Source organism: Hydra vulgaris, chromosome 02 (assembly GCF_038396675.1).
Source record: "Hydra vulgaris chromosome 02, alternate assembly HydraT2T_AEP".
Taxonomy (NCBI): domain Eukaryota; kingdom Metazoa; phylum Cnidaria; class Hydrozoa; order Anthoathecata; family Hydridae; genus Hydra; species Hydra vulgaris.
The window spans coordinates 62,956,702-62,974,930 of NC_088921.1; the positions used below are offsets into that span (position 1 = coordinate 62,956,702).

The 18,229-nt window shown below is 27.3% G+C and overlaps 1 protein-coding gene across 1 annotated transcript; it reads right to left on the reverse strand.

Annotated features, from left to right (window-relative positions):
• Positions 1-12,162: 12,162 nt before the first annotated feature.
• Positions 12,163-15,840, reverse strand: LOC136077097 (zinc finger MYM-type protein 1-like). Its single transcript, XM_065791659.1, has 4 exons — positions 15,168-15,840; positions 14,401-15,043; positions 12,609-14,325; positions 12,163-12,536 (listed from the first exon to the last, which is right to left on the reverse strand). The coding sequence occupies exons 2-3, from the start codon at positions 15,026-15,028 to the stop codon at positions 13,304-13,306; spliced, it is 1,650 nt and encodes a 549-aa protein (XP_065647731.1). The 5' UTR covers positions 15,029-15,043; positions 15,168-15,840; the 3' UTR covers positions 12,163-12,536; positions 12,609-13,303.
• Between the last annotated feature and the right edge of the window lie 2,389 nt (positions 15,841-18,229).

Below are 18,229 nucleotides of genomic sequence, written 5' to 3' on the forward strand. Positions count from 1 at the left end.
TTTAATGTATGTACAGTAATAAAACTTTCGAGATAAAGTTTAAACTCTTAAGTAATGAATATAAATAATATCATGTTTGGATGATATTTAAATCCAATACCTTAAAGTATAAAACTTATGTTTCATTATCATTTAAAATGATGCAAACTTTTAATGGAGAAAATAGCGGATGTAAATTTAAACTCTTATATTTATACTTGAACTTTGCTTTTTACTAACAACGTTAATTGTTACTATAATTTTAAAATAATGTTTTTAATTGTTTGAACGATAAATGTCAATTAGGTTTAGAGTGTCAAACTAGTTAGTTAAGTTAGTTTAGCTAGATTAGTTTTTTCTGTAATATAATGGCATAATAAACTGGTAGGTAATTTTTATTTGTATAGAATTTCTTTTTAATGAAATAATGGATTCAATGTGTAATAATTAGACTACTTAGATTAAAATTATTTTTTTAAATTAAAATCTAGTATTCTAAAGTTCATTTTGTTTAATAAAATTTTGCAGCTAGCATTTAGAAGTCATAAGTTATAAAGCATTTTAAGATTAAGTTTGATTGTATGCTTACTTCACAGACTACATTAGCGGTATGTTTTTTTATACTTTAGATGAAAATCAACATTCACTCCAAGATTTTTCGACAGCGAAAAATTTTAATTCGTCACATATAATTAAAATTAACACACTTATATTGAATCCAATGCTTATGCTTTTTTTATCGAAAACAACAGCTATCGATTAGTTTCCAATATGTTAATCGATATTGGTATTGACAATGATATAAACAGTGTTTCCTAATAATAGCTATCTAAATTAAAAGTAAGAATTATGTTAAATCAATAATGAAATAACAAAGAAAAATTATCAATTATTAAATTAAACAAAGACTTAGAAGCACTTTGTGCCTGGTTTAGAGAAAATGGTTTTCACTGAATGCAAGTAAGTCAAATAGTATGCGGATCAAAAGTTCTTATGTAAAATATTTGAGTACCAAGTTGGAAGTTCAGTAAAATAAAGAGATTTTTCCAAATATTTGAATATTAAAGTTGACAATAACTTAAATTTTACTGTAAGAGTACTGTAGTTAAAACTGTAAAGAATACTAGTTATTTAATAAGTTTCGCTAAACATCTAGGTGTAAAAAAGCTTTTTTCTTTTAAATCAATTTTATTTAAAATATTGTGCTTCAATATTTCTAGATGAAAAAAAAAGTGGTATTCAAATACTAGAGAAGTTTTAAATCCAAATTATGAGAACAACATTAAAGTTGGTTCATGAAAAGTAATGATATTTTTATTAGATTAAACTGGCAAAACTGGTCATCTGTGAAAAAAAAAAAGTTGCAAATAAACGTAATAATGTTTATAAAAAATACATACATTTTCAAGTAATAAATTTTTTATTTTCTTATGAACTAATTGTGTATTTCACTGTCTTTTATAAAAAAAAACTTTAACAAGTCATCAACTTTATTTAGCAAATAAAGCTTATCTACCTAAGGTTTTTTTTAATAGAAGACAGTGAAGTATACAATTATTTTACAAGAGATTCAGAATTAAAATTTGCAGAACAAAAATTAATATTAAAATATGCAGAACAAAAAAATCCTCTGATTTTAGAACAAGTTATCACAAGAATTTAATTTAGTTGACAAGAAAATATTTAAGAAGTTGTAAAACATATGAAAGAAATATTCATAATAACAATACGTTACAATCTAGAGAATTTTTTATTAATAAATGTTAATAAATATACTTATTTAAACTTATCGTTGTATTATTATATAACTGTTGTAAATGTTTTTAACAATTTACAAAAAAAATTTTCAGACATGGAAGATGACATTATTTTCAATGTTTACAGTTTTCTTTTTTTTTTTTAGTATACAAAAGTGTCCTTAAAAATTTTTTCAAGTAATTATTTAATAAAATTATCCAGGCGAAATGTTACTTTTTCCTTCTTTTTTGTAACATGGGTTCTTATAGTATTTTTCCCAATTTTAAATTTTCTTATTTCGAATATGCAATCATTAATGTTTAGTTAATGTCTGAATCCAAAGATATTTGGTTTCAAATCCCTAATATTTTGAGTAAATTCTCTAATATATATAAAAAAAAACTGTTAAAATGTCACAAGCTGCAGATCTCTTCCCTAAAGATTAGGCCTCGCAAGTTAACCACTTGCCTCTCTCTCCTTTTTGACAACTGTTTCAAATTTTACAAAGTTTTGCATATTTGGATTAAAAAAACATTTTAAATTTTTTCGCATTATTTAGCTAAAGCAATTTAGAAAAATATGACTAAGCCCTAGGCAAAAATCTTCTAATATGCCAAAAAATATTTAAAATAGATACGGCTTTATTAAAGTTCAAGTAAGTGTAACTTTTTTACGTGGTTATTAATGCTCCCAGAAGTCCTTACGGTCTTGTCACAGAGCACTTAACTAGGAAGTTTACGCTTCCTTCTTTCTCAATGTCACTTATCGTTAACCCTCAAATCTATTGGTTGTATACCAAAACTCTAACCTCTTAACTACGGCTGAAATAATTAACTTTGGTACTCTGCATATGTCATTATTTTTGCCGAGGGCTTGGTCGTATTTTTTAATTTGCGTCAACTAAATTAATGCAAAAAAAAGTTTTCATTTATATACAGAAAAAGGTTGAGAAGTTAACCAAATTTACAAGACTGTAACTTTTGAACTCTAAATGATCATTGCGTAAAATTTGTCGATAAATATAAACTTTAAATTGATAATGGTAAAAAAAAATTATAAACTGGTCATTCTCAAACTAAGGCTCCAATTATCGCATTTTTTTTCCAAAGCATGAAATGTTTAGAGTTCACTTCATGTATGGAAGTTTTCTAATTCAAAAAACAAAAAAAGCTTTCTACGGGCCTGATTAAAAAATTAAATAAGTTAAACGAATAATTTACATGCAACAATTTATCTTTGTATGTCATTAAAACAAAGTTCCGATGACTTCATAAAAAGAATAAAGTAAAACGTATCCGTCCTATGCTGACCACACTATTCGTCGATAAAACTTATATTAAAAGACAATCATCCGCGTGTTTTTAAGATGTCAATTTTGATAAAACTTTATTTTTTGATTCCTAACTAAAAAATCTCCAAAATGCCTGTAATTTTTATTTATACATAGCCAGTTGACCTATGGCAACTTTATTTGAAAGGTTATTTGTGAACCTTGTTTACAAAATTTAGATGTACCTAATATTTAAAAACTAAACATTCATCCTCTTTTGCAGTTTATATATGAAACAAAGTAAGGTTTCTCTCCTAAAATATTTTATTCCTAATTTACAGAAACTAGGCAAGTACCCTTGTAGACTTTTGAAGCAACATCTATGTTAAAAAATCAAAACTATGTTCTTACTCTATTTAAAATTACGGACCTTTTTTGTAGAAACAATTTGCATAAAAGCATTGTTGGAAAAAAAAAATTTCAGCATTTAAAACCAAATCTAATCAATACCTCTTTCTGAAAAACCTAGACATATTAGGTTATAAATTTTCTTTTGATCATTGTAAACTGATAAACAGATTTCCCAATAAAGCAAATCAAAAATTAAAAATAAATAAATCTTTACCACAAAACACATTTTTGTGTACTTACAACATTATCTATATGTATTTTACATCTTCGTTTGATAAAATTCTTGTGAAATATCGCATTGTTATAGTTATTTTGTTCTATCTGATAAATAGATTTACCTTATTTCGATAAAGAATAGATGAAATATTCTCTACTTTTTATTTTTTTATACTCTATTTTTTATCCTCTTTTTTATTCTCTATTTCTTATCCTCTAATATCTATTTTTTTAAAAAACAATTAGGTAGTTTTGGTGTATTTTGAGATACAATAAAAAAATTTTAAAACCGCTCTTCCTATTGCATCTATGTTGCTATGCGAGTTTATGCTAAGTTTGCATAGCTCAAGTTCATATGTTAGCTTAGGAACTATTAATGAGTTATATAGATGAACAATTGCTGGCGACTGTCAGAAGCGAATTCCACTGCCGATTTGAGCTATTACAATGTTGCCATTTTGTTGTTATTAGTATCATAATCGCATTGGAAACCTTAAAATTTTAATTTATTTTAAAAATATATTGACGTTCCGTTAATTCGAATAACTTTGGTTGAAATAGGACTAATTCCAAAAGTTGCGTTTTTTCTGTGTTTAATTTTATAATATAGGCCACTCCATAGGTTTGAAATCGGTCAATTAGTTCTTGAAGGCTAGAAATTGTAAGACTTAGCAAGATTACATCATCTGTGTTTGGCATGATATCCATAGTTATACCATTTACCGACGATCATACTTTGCATTCTAAAACTGTTTCATTTAGGATGCTTTCAGTATTTGCTTTATACAGATGAAATGCTAGAAAAGTACCTTGCCGCACTTCTTGTGAGATATTAAATTGATTTGAGGTAATTCCTTTATGTTTGCTGTACCGGATAGATAAAGCCGTGAAATTGTGTGTACAACGAACAATTGTTTGTTTGTTTTTTGAATAAATTTTTGAGACAAAATAGATTTTAAAGAGATTAAAAGGTTAAAACTGTAATTGCTATATATTTTAGCAATAACGGTTTTAAATATATATATATATATATATATATATATATATATATATATATATATATATATATATATATATATATATATATATGTATATATTTATATATATATATATATATATATATATACATATATATATAGATATATATAGATATATATATATATATATATATATATATATATATATATATATATATATATATATATATATATAAACATATATATATATACATATATATATATATATATATATATATATATATATATATATATATACATTTATATATACATATATATATATATATATATACATATCATATATATTTCATATATACATATATATATAAATATATATATACATGTATACATATATATATATATATATATATATATATATATATATATATATATATATATATATGTATATATATATATATATATATATATATATATATATATATATATATATATATATATATATATATATTAACGATTGTAAAGGGCAAAAAATGACTGTTATGTTTTCTTCTTGCTCCGTTTATAACCTTTTCACAATTTTATATATATTGGTTGTGTCTATTGTTTCATATTTCACTATCTATTATTAAATAGTGAAATATGTTTAAAAAAATTATAACTTTAAAGACAAAATATATCTTTTTAAGCTAACTTTTTTATAAACTTTAGTAATATGTTTATATTTGACCCACCTTGAGTACCACAGAAATCCGTGACTATAGACTATATTTATTATGAAAATGCCGGTTTTTTTAAAGACCTATATTTGACATTTTTGCACTACATTCTATGGAAAACGTATTTTTGTTAGGAAAATTATCTCAAACTGACTCACTCTATTACTATTCAACGAAATATATTACAATAAGTTATAAAATAAGATCTTATAATAATATATCGCTAGAGCTCGCTAATAATACATAACATTTAGTGAGCTCAAATTTTTGCTTTTGAAAATCATAATATATTGCTACAAACTTACCCCTGTCAAAAAAGTGATCTAAAATTAGAGGAATTTTAACAGGCCGATTAAAAAAATAAGCTCAAAAAGGTTGTTAAATGTGTGCAGATAATTTAAAATTGTTTTATTCATCTACTTCTATCAATAACCTTTTTATTAGAGTCAATTTTGAGAGTTACCTAAAAAGCTCGAATTATCATTAAAGCTGAATATCCTTTTTAGAGCTGAAACAATACTATCACAAAAGAACATAGCAATTTTTTACTGTTCTTTTATAAATAACTCTCGTACATACACCAACATAAGAATGCACATACTAGATTAAGGTGATATCCAGGTTCGAAACGAGCTTTGGACATATTTTAGCGTAAGGTAAGGAAGAAGGCGTGAACTTCCTCGTTAAATGCACTTCCGCAGTGCTCTGTGACAAGACCGTTAGGTCTTCTTGGGGCACTTAAAATATAAAACTAGTTAAAAGACAAATGGTAAATATATGGTAACAAAGTTCGCCTTAATTAGTTCTTTATGTTAAAACTTTCACTGAATGAGTTTTTTGATTTAGTTGGTTCAAAAGAACTTTTTTCAGCCATGCAACTCTGTTCAAGTTTACAATTCATTTTAATTGTTGAACTAAGAAAACATTTGCGTACCACATTTCCACCACTTATTGCATTTTTAATTTGACTTTGTGTACGATAATGAGTGTCAGCAGTCTTATTACTGTGCGCCATGGCACCAGCTACTACACTTCTTTCTTTATAAAAATCATCATAAACTTTAGTTGATGCTATTTTTTGAACAATGTTGGCTGACAGCTTTTTTGGAACAGAACGACCATCAAAAATACCTGCTTTCACCCAAATTGAGCTCAACCTTCCACTAATATCTCCAGGAGACATTTCTTTACCAGACCATAACAAAAATACTTTATCCGAAAGAATGAAAGGTAACTTAAGCCTAATATGGTTAACAAAAATATTAACCCATTCAAACTCATAAGCATTGAGACTCTCTGGCTGGTCCATAAACAGACACAGTTTTATAATCCCAAACATTGATCATAACCATTTCATCGTTTACAGCTCTTGATTTATTATACTCATCCATAGTCATTTGTGCTGTCACACCAGAGCGATGGGCACCAGAGAAATGTATAATATAAAAAATATGGACTCCGTAACTGCAATACTCGAACATACTTAGTTCTTTATTAGGATTGATTTTAAAATCCTCAAGTAATTGCCTTGCAAGTAAAACATTTTTGCTAGCTTCGTATGCCTTTACCTGTTCTGGGGTGATAAGCATTAATATATCATCCTCAGCTCGTATGTGTTTTCTTAAATTATCTTAATTTCTATAGTTTTTTCTCTAATCTTCAATGTTGGAAATAGTCTGATACACATTTTCAAATGTTACACCAAGTAATCTATACTTTAGCTTTAGAATGAAGGAAAAAAAATATTTTATAGAGTTTAAAAAAGTTTTTATTGAACCAGCTTCTAAGTTTCGTTCAATACAATAAATTTGTAAATAATTTTTCCTTATGATATCAGTGTCACTTTTAAATACAAGATTGATTGAATTAGTTACACCAATAGCTATAAGAATTCGTTTTACATCATTTTTAACTTTTTGAATTGATCTGTTTTTTCTGGCTCTATCAAGACCTGTTAGATTACCACAGAAATCATTCAACAAAGTTTCGATAGATGAAAGACTTTTGTATGTTTCTTCATCACACTCATCAGACATGTAATCACTATCATCAGAATCATTATCCGCACCATCATCATCAGTATTATTATTAAAAATGTCATTATTAGTTAAAATGTCAAAATCAACATCAAGGTGATCACTTAAAACAGAAGGAGCAAAAGATTAAGTTTTGGTAGATAATTTAGGTAAATTTTCAAACATTTCTTTCACTTCACACTCTGTTTGAATTATTGGTTTGTTATCTGTTCGAATATTAAAATATTCTTGTATTTGATTTTTAGCACAAATAATAGAAGGCTTATATTTCTCTACTATTTTACTAGGAGATTTATTTTGGTGTTCTTGTGATTTATACACAAATATATTGGCAGATTTCAGCAGAAAATAGTATTCTGGACCAGGTTTAAAGTTTTGAAACTTACTCCGTACTCCGTAAATGCTCACCAACATTTTTTGTTATTTTAAAGCAGTTTGGTAAAGGGTACATTTTTTTTGTTTGGTAATCTTTACACTTTAATTGTGTTTTTTTTTCTGGCAATTCTTTTTCAAGTTGCACAAACCAACAACACTTTTACTTATTTCAAGAGATTTTTTATGAACACGATTAACGCGAATCTTCATATTTGTTTTAAATTCATGGCAATATGGGCACTTTTTATTATTTCCTAGTCTACTAAAAAAATAAGCTAAGCTAATAAAAATGACTCATACTATTATACTTTAACACAATTTATTAAATGCAAAACTCTATCAAAAATATTTTTTTATACTTGCTAGAAATAAAAATATTTTGACAAATAGAAAGTCTTTAAAAATATATATGTTTTTAGCTTCTCTTCATTTAACTTCAAAAATAGAGCTTTCCTAACTACATACTTTGTTACTTTAATAACTACAAACAAAGAACTTACTCTAAAACTAGAGTTTCTAGAAAAAACTGCACTTCTACTAACGGAACCACTAAAAATAAAAACAAACTTTAAATAATGCAAAAAAAAATGTTTCTTCTTAGATCTCACCTCAAAAAGTTTAAAATAATGATACAATTATTAATATAGTCACTTTCTATTGAAAAAAATACTAAGAAAAAACAAATTAAAAAAAGCTTCCATAAGAACTTTATTTAAATTTTTAAACCATGTTATAAGTTGCATTAAACTCAGCAACTAGAAGTTCAACTTGCAACTATTATAAACAAATCAGAAATAGAAAACAAACAAACAAAAAATTATATTTTAAACTTACTCTAAAACAAAAGAATCATTAGCGATATCAGCACTTCTACTTTCAAGATAACTTAAAAAAAAAAAATATTAAAAACATTTTTCTGGAAAAAAAATACAAACCTTTCATAATTTAGACAAACAAACAAATTAAGTAAATTTAAAATTTAAATACATATTAAAAAGCATTTAACTGTTTTATATGAAAAAGTTCTCTATATCAAAATGCAATCAAAATAAAAATTGTTGAATAAGTAAGATGTACACTTTTACTAATTATTCAAAAGCAATCACTATACTTCTGCTTTAAAAATTGCTAAAAAACAAAAAAATCTTTAGACTTCTATAAAGTCCTTATTAAAAATACATAACTTCAGCTGCTAACTTAAAAAATAAAAACACGACTATTTACTTTAACAAATTCTACAAAACATCTAAAAATAAAAAAAACTATTTCTAATACTGGAGTCTCATCAAGAAACACTTCTGCTATCAAAATTAATGAAAACAAAAACAAGTTTTGAAGTATTACATGTTTCACCTCATAAAAGAAATTTGACATAAAACATTAACATTAATACCTTCTAGCAAAGAAGTATCGATTGATAAAGTGACAGAAACATTCAAAATAACCCAATTTTTATTTCAATTTTTATTGTAGAACCATATCAAGAATAATATTTGACTTATTAATAAAAAAATTTCATTTAATTACGATTTTTTTTAACAGCCTATAAATTAAAAAATTCACATCAGCTGTTAACTTCAAACAAAACACTATTGGGAATGAATACTTTAACAAATTCTACTTAACATTTACTTAACAAAAAAATTTACTCCAAATCTGGAGTCTCAGCAGTAAAAACCTCACTTCTGCTTTCAAAATCACTGGAGACAAAAATAAATTTTATAGTAATAACTGTTTAACTCACCTCATAAAAGAAATTTGAAAATCATTAACAACATTACCTTCTAGCAAAAAAATTATTATTCAAAAACTTGGTAGAACCTCCTAAAATAACTCATTTTCAATTAAATTAAAATTGCGGAACCGTATAATGTGTAACATTTAATTTGTTAATGAAAAAATTTCATACTAATAAACTTATTTAACAGCCGAAATATAAAAAAAGATCATCAAAAAAGTTAGGCCCTTAACTTTTTAAAAAACTGAGGATTCACTAGCAATAGTTTAAATTCTGATTATAAAATTGCTAATAACAAAAAGATTTTCAAAATCTTTTTACTTTCAAAATTATTTTAAAGCCCTTCATAAATATACAAAACCTCAGCTATTAACTTCAAAAATAATACTCTCGGAACTAAATACTTTAACAAATTCTGCTTAACATCTACAAACAAAAAAACTTACTCTAAAACTGGAGTCTCGGCAGTAAAAACCTCACTTCTGCTTTCAAAATCACTTGAGCTAAAAATAAATTTTATTGTACTAAATGTTAATAACTCACCTCATAAAAGAAATTTGAAAATCATTAACATCATTACCTTCTAGCAAAAAAATTATCATCCAAAAACCTGACAGAAACGCCTAAAATAACTTATTTTTAATTAAATTAAGATTGCAGAACCGTATCATGTGTAACATTTAATTTGTTAATGAAAAAATTTCATACTATTGTATTTTTTTAACAGCCAAAACATAAAAAAATATCAGCGAAAAAATTAGGCCCTTAACTTTTTAAAAACCTAAGGATTCAATAGCAATAATTTAAATTCTGCCTAGAAAATTGCTAATAACAAAAACATTTTCAAAATTCTTTTTACTTTCAAGAATAATTTAAAACCCTTCTTAAATATACAAAACCTCAGCTATTAACTTCAAAAATAATACTATCGGAACTAAATATTTTAACATATTCTACTTAACATCTACAAACAAAGAAGATTACTCTAAAACTGGAGTCTCAGCAGTAAAAACCTCACTTCTGCTTTCAAAATCACTTGAGACAAAAATAAATTTTATTGTAATAAATGTTTAACTCAACTCATAAAAGAAATTTGAAAATCATTGACATCATTAACTTCTACTAAAAAAGTTTTTTTTTTTTTTTACCAGGCCTATTAAATATATGTTCTTGCCTGGTAACAAAGTTTTTTACTTAGCTATTTTAGACAACTATCATGCTAGAATTCTACTATACTATACCTTTTATCAATCTTGTTTCTGCCTTTTATATCATTAGTAGACAAAACACAACTTTTTAAGTCCTATAAATTTTAAAATTGATAAAATTAATAATAAAACATTGTGTTCATATATATAAAAAATAACAATAATAATACCAGTCCAAATAAGCTCCTGCTGATTTTTAATAAAGAAAATTTTATTTTATGTGTAAGCTAATGTTTGCTATTCTTAATTACCTAGCAAACTATTATTCTAGCCATAAAACAATGATTACTTATTTGTTTTCAAGCCTTAATATTTATCTTTTGTCATGCAGTAGCTTACAATATTTCATTTTACTTCTTTCAGTTCAACAAAATAGACTTTACAGCAATTATTTGTATTACAAATAGTTGCTGTTAATAAAATTATTTAATTAGTTATTAAAAAAATCTTTTTGAACTTAGATGATTGACTTGTATACGATGAAAAGAACTAAAACAAAAAAAATTAAAATTGTAACTTTTATATAGTTCCCTATATTTGTCTCACTAAGAAAATTGTTTTTGACGTTAAGTGATAATTTGTTCAATGAGAGAAAATCATCTTGTCAGTTTTAAGATTTAGCAATCAAACAATTTAGCGAATTGTCAAAACATTTTCAATGAAAAGCTTAACAATTTTATAATTTTCTCAATTAAAAAAGGGGCTTAGCAACAAGGTTTTTTGAAAGAGCAACTCAAGTCAAAATATACTTGATATAGTGTAAAAATATGACTTTAACAAAAAATAAAAAAAGTTTAACGAAATAATAAAAAATAAAAATAATAACAAAATAATAAAAAATAAATAAAAAAAATTTAAGAAAAAATAAAAAAAGAGAAAACTTGCCATATGCTGTAAGTGTTTGACTTTTCTGCGAAGACTTCAATAAAAAAACAAAAACAATAAACTTATAAATCTTTTCAGAAAAATAATTTTTGTAAATATACATTAGTTTTTTAAAAATTAAGTCACTTTTCATAATATTTCTAATTGGTTTTTATAACAAACTAATAACCTGTCCTCGTAGATGTGCATGAATCTCTGCCATTGTAAATGGTTGCTGATACTTTGCCTAAATTAATTTTTTTTTGCAAGTTATGAGAATGATTTTTTATACAAGCTATGTATTTCAGTTTTTTACTTTTATAAAAAGGTATTAATAGTGAAAAAATTTAGTTACTAGTTTTCTCCAGTCTTGATTGGAAGCATCTCCATAATTGTATCTAAGCTCCATATCTTTGGGAATATCTATTTTTGCATATATTAATAGATGGGGCCTACCATTAACAATACACGATTTGGGTTGACAATTCGAGAACTTATATAACTTATTGAATGTGTAGCATCAATACTAAATGACATATTTAATAATGTGCAACTATTTTTTAAAGTTTGTTAAAATCTCTTCGTCATTATTTACAGCTTATTAAAACAAATTTGGTTTTCAGGTTAAATGTTGCCAGTGCCGTGGCGTGGTACATTTGGGCCCCCCCCCCAAATCATTTTTTTGGGCCCTATTTTTGTGGCATCACATTACAGGATATATATGCGTCACATTTTTTCTAAAGGCTAAAAACATCAAAAATAAGACATATAAGTATAGACAAACGTATATGTACGGATAATTATCAGAATAATGTTTGTTATATTATATTGGTAATACTTCAAAACCTGTAATAAATCACATATTCACAATTGTCACAGAAATGACTTGTGGCGAACTTTCATACTTGCAAATTTGTTGATTATCTCCTCATAATTTAATTTTCTTGCCACATCGTTCTCAATTGACAGCATCGCCAGAGAAGACAAGCGGTCATCAACCATTGTTGACCTATAAAAAGTGAAAAGAAATGCATAGAGCTACATCTATTATGTATAAAGTAGCAAGATTAAATATACTGACCTATGAAAAGTCTTAATCAATTTTAGCTTGCTGAAGCTACGTTCAGCACTTGCGACAGTTACTGGTGAGGTAAGGATTATGCGTAACACAATGGCAAGATTTGGATAAGTTTCTTGCAGCTCTTCTTTATAAATGTAATTAAGAAAATCATGTGCAGATTTCATGTGAGTACTTTCTTTCTCCTGTACCACTATGACAAATCGTTTTAATTCCATTTCCAGATCATCCGAATCTATATCGCCAAGCTTTGCTTGCAAATTTTTGCAATATAAAGACAAAGAATTTTCTTTACAGATTTGAATAAGATTCTCAGAACGGTATAGGAAGTCATAGAGCTCTGTGATACTACTGACTTGTTCAAAACGCTCCTTTACTGATCCCATTGACATATCAAGGAGTGGTAAAAAGAAATCAACTTTAAACTTCTGTTCTAATTGGATGGTGTGAGCTTCATCGGCACACTCGTATGAATGAATCATCTTTTTTTGTCGGGAACGCACTTCTGGAAAAATTTTTGCAATGTCCAACACTTCTGCGATTTCTGATGCTTTCATGTGTGCGTCTGAAAATCCAGTTTCACGATATTGCTGAAGAAATGTATATGTGGCCTTTATTTCACTATCCAAGACATCAAGGGAAGTTGTAGAGGACTGCAGAAGCTTACTTGATTTGTTAATTTGGTATAAAACGTCATACTAAATAACGATTGACAATATGAATGGCCATGTCATCATATATTCCATCAGCGAACATACTTCTGTAGCTGTTGCGCCATCTCTCTTCTCTAGAGCATACACTTCCAATTTTTCTAATGCCTCTAATATCTCTTTCAGGTGATAGCGAAGAGGTTTCACACAGTTTATTCTACTTTCCCATCTGGTATCGGATTGAGGCTTGACAGAAATGGGTATACATGACTTTAAAATATGCCATCGAGCAGGAGATGATGAAAAGAGTGTATACAATCTTGAAAGAACTCCGAAAAAAGTAATTGCACTGTTGGATGACTTTGCACCGTCAACAATGACTAGATTAAGTGAATGGTTTGCACACGGAACATATAGAGCTTTGGGATTCATTTGAAGAAGCCTAGCTTGAACACCCTTTGCCTTTCCTTTCATGTTAGCACCGTTATCATAGGATTGGCCTCGACAGTCAAGAATATTTAATTCCCACTTTTTTGTCTGATCTAGAAAGGCATCCAAAAGCCCTTTTCCAGTGGTATCATCTACCTTGAGATATCCAAAGAAATTTTCAGAAATGTTGATACCTGTCCCAGGAATGCAAACTACTGATCGTAGGATTATGCTCATTTGTTCTTTATGTGAAACGTCTGGCGTACAATCCAAAATAATGGAAAAATATTTCGCTTTCTTTACTTTGGAAAGGTTTTCGGCTTCAATCTCCTTGGCTAACAATTCAATCAACTCATTCTGGGTATCATTGCTCAAATAATGTTCATTAGTTTCTTTCTTCTGAATCCGACGTAAAAGTTCATCGAGCACACTATCATACTTCGCCATCAATTCAAACAACCCAAGAAAGTTTCCATTGTTCTTGGAACCAATGACCTCTTGTGAACCACGGAATCCAAGATTCCTCGCAGAAAGAAATAGAGTGATGTCTAGTAATCGTTCCAATACTGCTCTCCAAAATTTTCGCTCTTTTTGAAGCAACTTGTATTGATGCTCATCAATGGTTGTTTGATTCATTATGCCTGCAATGTTGAATTTGGTAAAATATATAAATATTTATTATATTTAATGACAAAATTTTTTTTAAAACAGTTTACCTTTTCGTAATGTCATCCACTGTTCAAAGCACCTGAGATGTGTACTTCCTGTTTCATGATCATTCAGTTTTTTGGATAAACCTTCCCATGTGTTCATCCCTTGTCGGAATGGTGAATCTGATATACCAAAAAGTTTGCAACAGAAGCAAAAAACTTTATTACTTTTCATAGAATACACAAGCCATGACCGTACAATAGTTTCTCCATTCTTCATCTGTCGTTTATAATAAGTCACTGAAAATCGTCGTCTTTCTTGATTGTGTGGAAAATCTATCTCAATTTGCTTTACACCACGTTCAACAATGTCACACCTCTGTGCATCAGAAACATTTTCTGGCCAATCAGAAGGATCATCACTGAGAAAAAGAAGTGGCAGTGTTGTGGCAGTTGGTATACACTCACAGATTGCCATATTAGAGTCTCCTTCAGCAGACAAACCAAAACAAGAAACAGAATCATTTTCTGCATTGGCTGTAACATCATTATTGGTTTCTGTTATTGCTACTGATTCACCATCAGCTTGAACTGCTGGTTTCAAAAATTGTGTAAGTTTGGGGTACTTAGTTATTACTTCCCTGGCTGCAGCTGCTTCTCTTCTCTTAGCTGCACCACTTTTCACTTTCTTCATTCCAATAATTAATACCTAAAAATAGAACAGATAGTTTATAAAATTTACTTTTAGGTCCTACTATAGTACTATACCTATTTAATTTATACAAATAAATTAAATGAAAAATAATAATGTCTCCTAAAAATAATAAACTTACCGGCTCAGCTGATTCAGCCACGCTCACTACGAATTTTGAATAATGACGATTGCGTTTCGGTTTAACCAACTACACACACATCATACAGTCAAATGAAGCAACTGACACGCAGAAATCAATATTTCAAATCGTATTTCAACTCACAATTTTTTATTACTATTCTAGAAAGTTATTAAAAAAATTAAAGAAAATACTTTTAAAAATATTATAAAATTTTAAAATGTTGTATTGCTGACGGCCCACCGGGAAATATCCCGGTGTGAAAACTCCATGTGAAATAGGAAAACTCATCTTTAAATAAACTGTTCATTATAATATAAATTTGTCAATCTAGTTTGTTTTATTTACATAATTTTTTGCATGCTATTTATGATATCATAATTTGTATTATAATTTTTATTGGTTTGTAACAATTCTATTTGTCGGTTAATATTTCTCTGTAATGTCTTCAAATTTTGATTTTATATTTATATCCAGAGTTTTAAATTGTTATTTAATCTTTTGAAAATGTAGTATGTTAACTACGAAACATGTCAAGATTAAAAAATTCCGTGTTTTTCATAAAAGTATGAGTAAAAATTTTAGAGTTAAGCTACTATATAGATACAGAAACTAAACAAGGATGTCCATTCTCATCAGTTGTTTTTTTTCACATTAAAATTGTCTTAGTAGCATTTATTTTATTTTATAGTTTGAATATAATTGATAATTATCTGTTAAAATAATAAAATGCCATAAAAAATTTTATCATTTTTTAAAAAACGGGCCCCTTATATCTCGTGGGCCCCCCCCAAATGGGGGGTTTGGGGGGCCTTTGCCACGGCACTGAATGTTGCCCTCCCAAAAAAAATCTAAAACCTCCAAAATATTAGTAAAAAATAAATGAAGATTCAAATTAAAATATAAATATAAATAAGTGGTTATAAATAGTACCTCATATTCTTTTCATTCCAGCAAACATCAAATATAAAACATCTTTTATTATCTTCTAAATAATTTTTATTTAAATTTTTGGCTTCTTTTCTAGTTATTAACTCCCCCTTATATTCTAATAATGGATCCCAAGCCTTAAAATCTCATTTGCTAAAGGCCCCATAGCCTAAACAAGGAACCATAATCATATTATATAATAAAATTGAATTAAACAAGTATTAACTAATATTTTTACAATTTTAATAAAAATTAAAGTATAAAATAAGAACCATAATCTTCTTTACGCAACACATAATTATACTTGTAAAATCTAAATTAAACAACTAACCTATTACATTATCAATAAACACTTTTTTAAACTCATTTTCTTGGTTGCAAGCAGCAATATACTTTAACTCATCTGTTATGATGTTAAGTTGCTGTTTTCTCCTCTATAAAGAATAATGATAAGCAAAAAAATAACATTTCTTTTATTAATTTTCAATCAAATTAAAAAGATAACTTGAAAAACACTTAACATGTATTTTGTACCTTTTCTAGTAGCTATTACTATAAGGGTATCATTAAGTGGCCAGTCATCAGAGGCCTTGCATACCACTCTATAGACTTACCCAAGTAGGGAAAACCACAGTTAATTTAAAAAAAAAAAAATAGCAGTGATTGTTAGTTTGACAGGGGGTGTCAGGTTGCCAATGTCTGACTACTAATTTTTGACCTGCATTTTTTACAAAATAGTAAATACAAGTTTAATATTTAAATACTACAAATAGTATTTATTAATTTAAATTTATGTTAATTCATAATAGTATCATTAAAATAATTTTACACTTGAATATAAATATTTATATTATTATTATTAATAATATTATTATTAGAAGTAAAATGCTAATTAAACTTAATAATTCAATATTTGAAATTATTTTAGTGCCTAATGGCACTAATATAAATTTCAAATGTAGCCATTAGGCTCTATTGTTGCCATTATTATTGCACAATGGCAATTACAAAGTAAACAGCACTTAGAGTATTACTTTGGAGTAGGTAATGAAGATGTTAACAATAACGACGTTGGTTTCAAAATAAGTGATTTAACAGAGTGCATACTTTGCAAGAAGAATTTATTTTGAGGTAGTAAAGGCGCACACAAAATTTTCACAACATTTAGATAAACATCAGAATGTATATTTAAAGTCTTCTGATATTCCGATATTTACGTTTTTTTATATTGCATAAAGCCTGCACCTGTGTAAATGACGATGAACTGTTGAAATTGACTTGGTTCCATATTTCAAACTGCTTAAGTTCAGTCAAATTTTTCTCAAAGCCTTTTAATGTCAGTTTCTTAGCAATATCAAATGTAAAAATAGGCTGTGGAGCTGGTTGATAAGTTGAGAGCAGCTTGATAAAATTAACTCTATCTGGGTTAAAAGGGGTGTAAACCACAGCACAAATGCTTTTTCATAACTGGAGCAGTTATTTAATAATAGCTTTGATTGCCACGGCAGTAAATTTGTCATTTGTAATGGCAGTTTCTGGATGGCTCGTTCTGTAAATCTGCACCTTACGTGCCCAGTAGTTCACAATAATTAGATGCATCATAGCTCAGGTGATTAGAATGACCACCAACAAAAAGTTTCTTGTCTACAAAACAGAAAGCAACAAAGTCTAATAACACCAGAGAAGTCAAGAAAAGAAAGCAGTATGACATTACTAGCATGCAGAGAGCGACTGACTTGATAAAGCAATTGCAAAAATATTGGAGATGTCTAATAAATCAGCTGCAAATTTATGCAAAATTCCTTACAGTACTTTAGATTAATAGAACTCCAACTAACTATTTGAATTGCTGTAAGTATTTATTTAAATACAATTAAAATAAACGATGCAAAAGCTTAAGAAAAAAACTTGTTTAAAAAGTTATGAATACTTTTATTTAAAAACAATGCTGTGCCAATATTTGAGTTATTGTCACAACTATTGGCATCCAAAATTAAAAAGAATATGGTAAGAAATATTTATAATAGAACAAATATTATTTTCTTGACTTTTAGGCAACATTTCCAATTACCATTGATTCCGTTTTATACTATATTGATTCCGTTCCGACTATAAATAATAAATTATAAAAT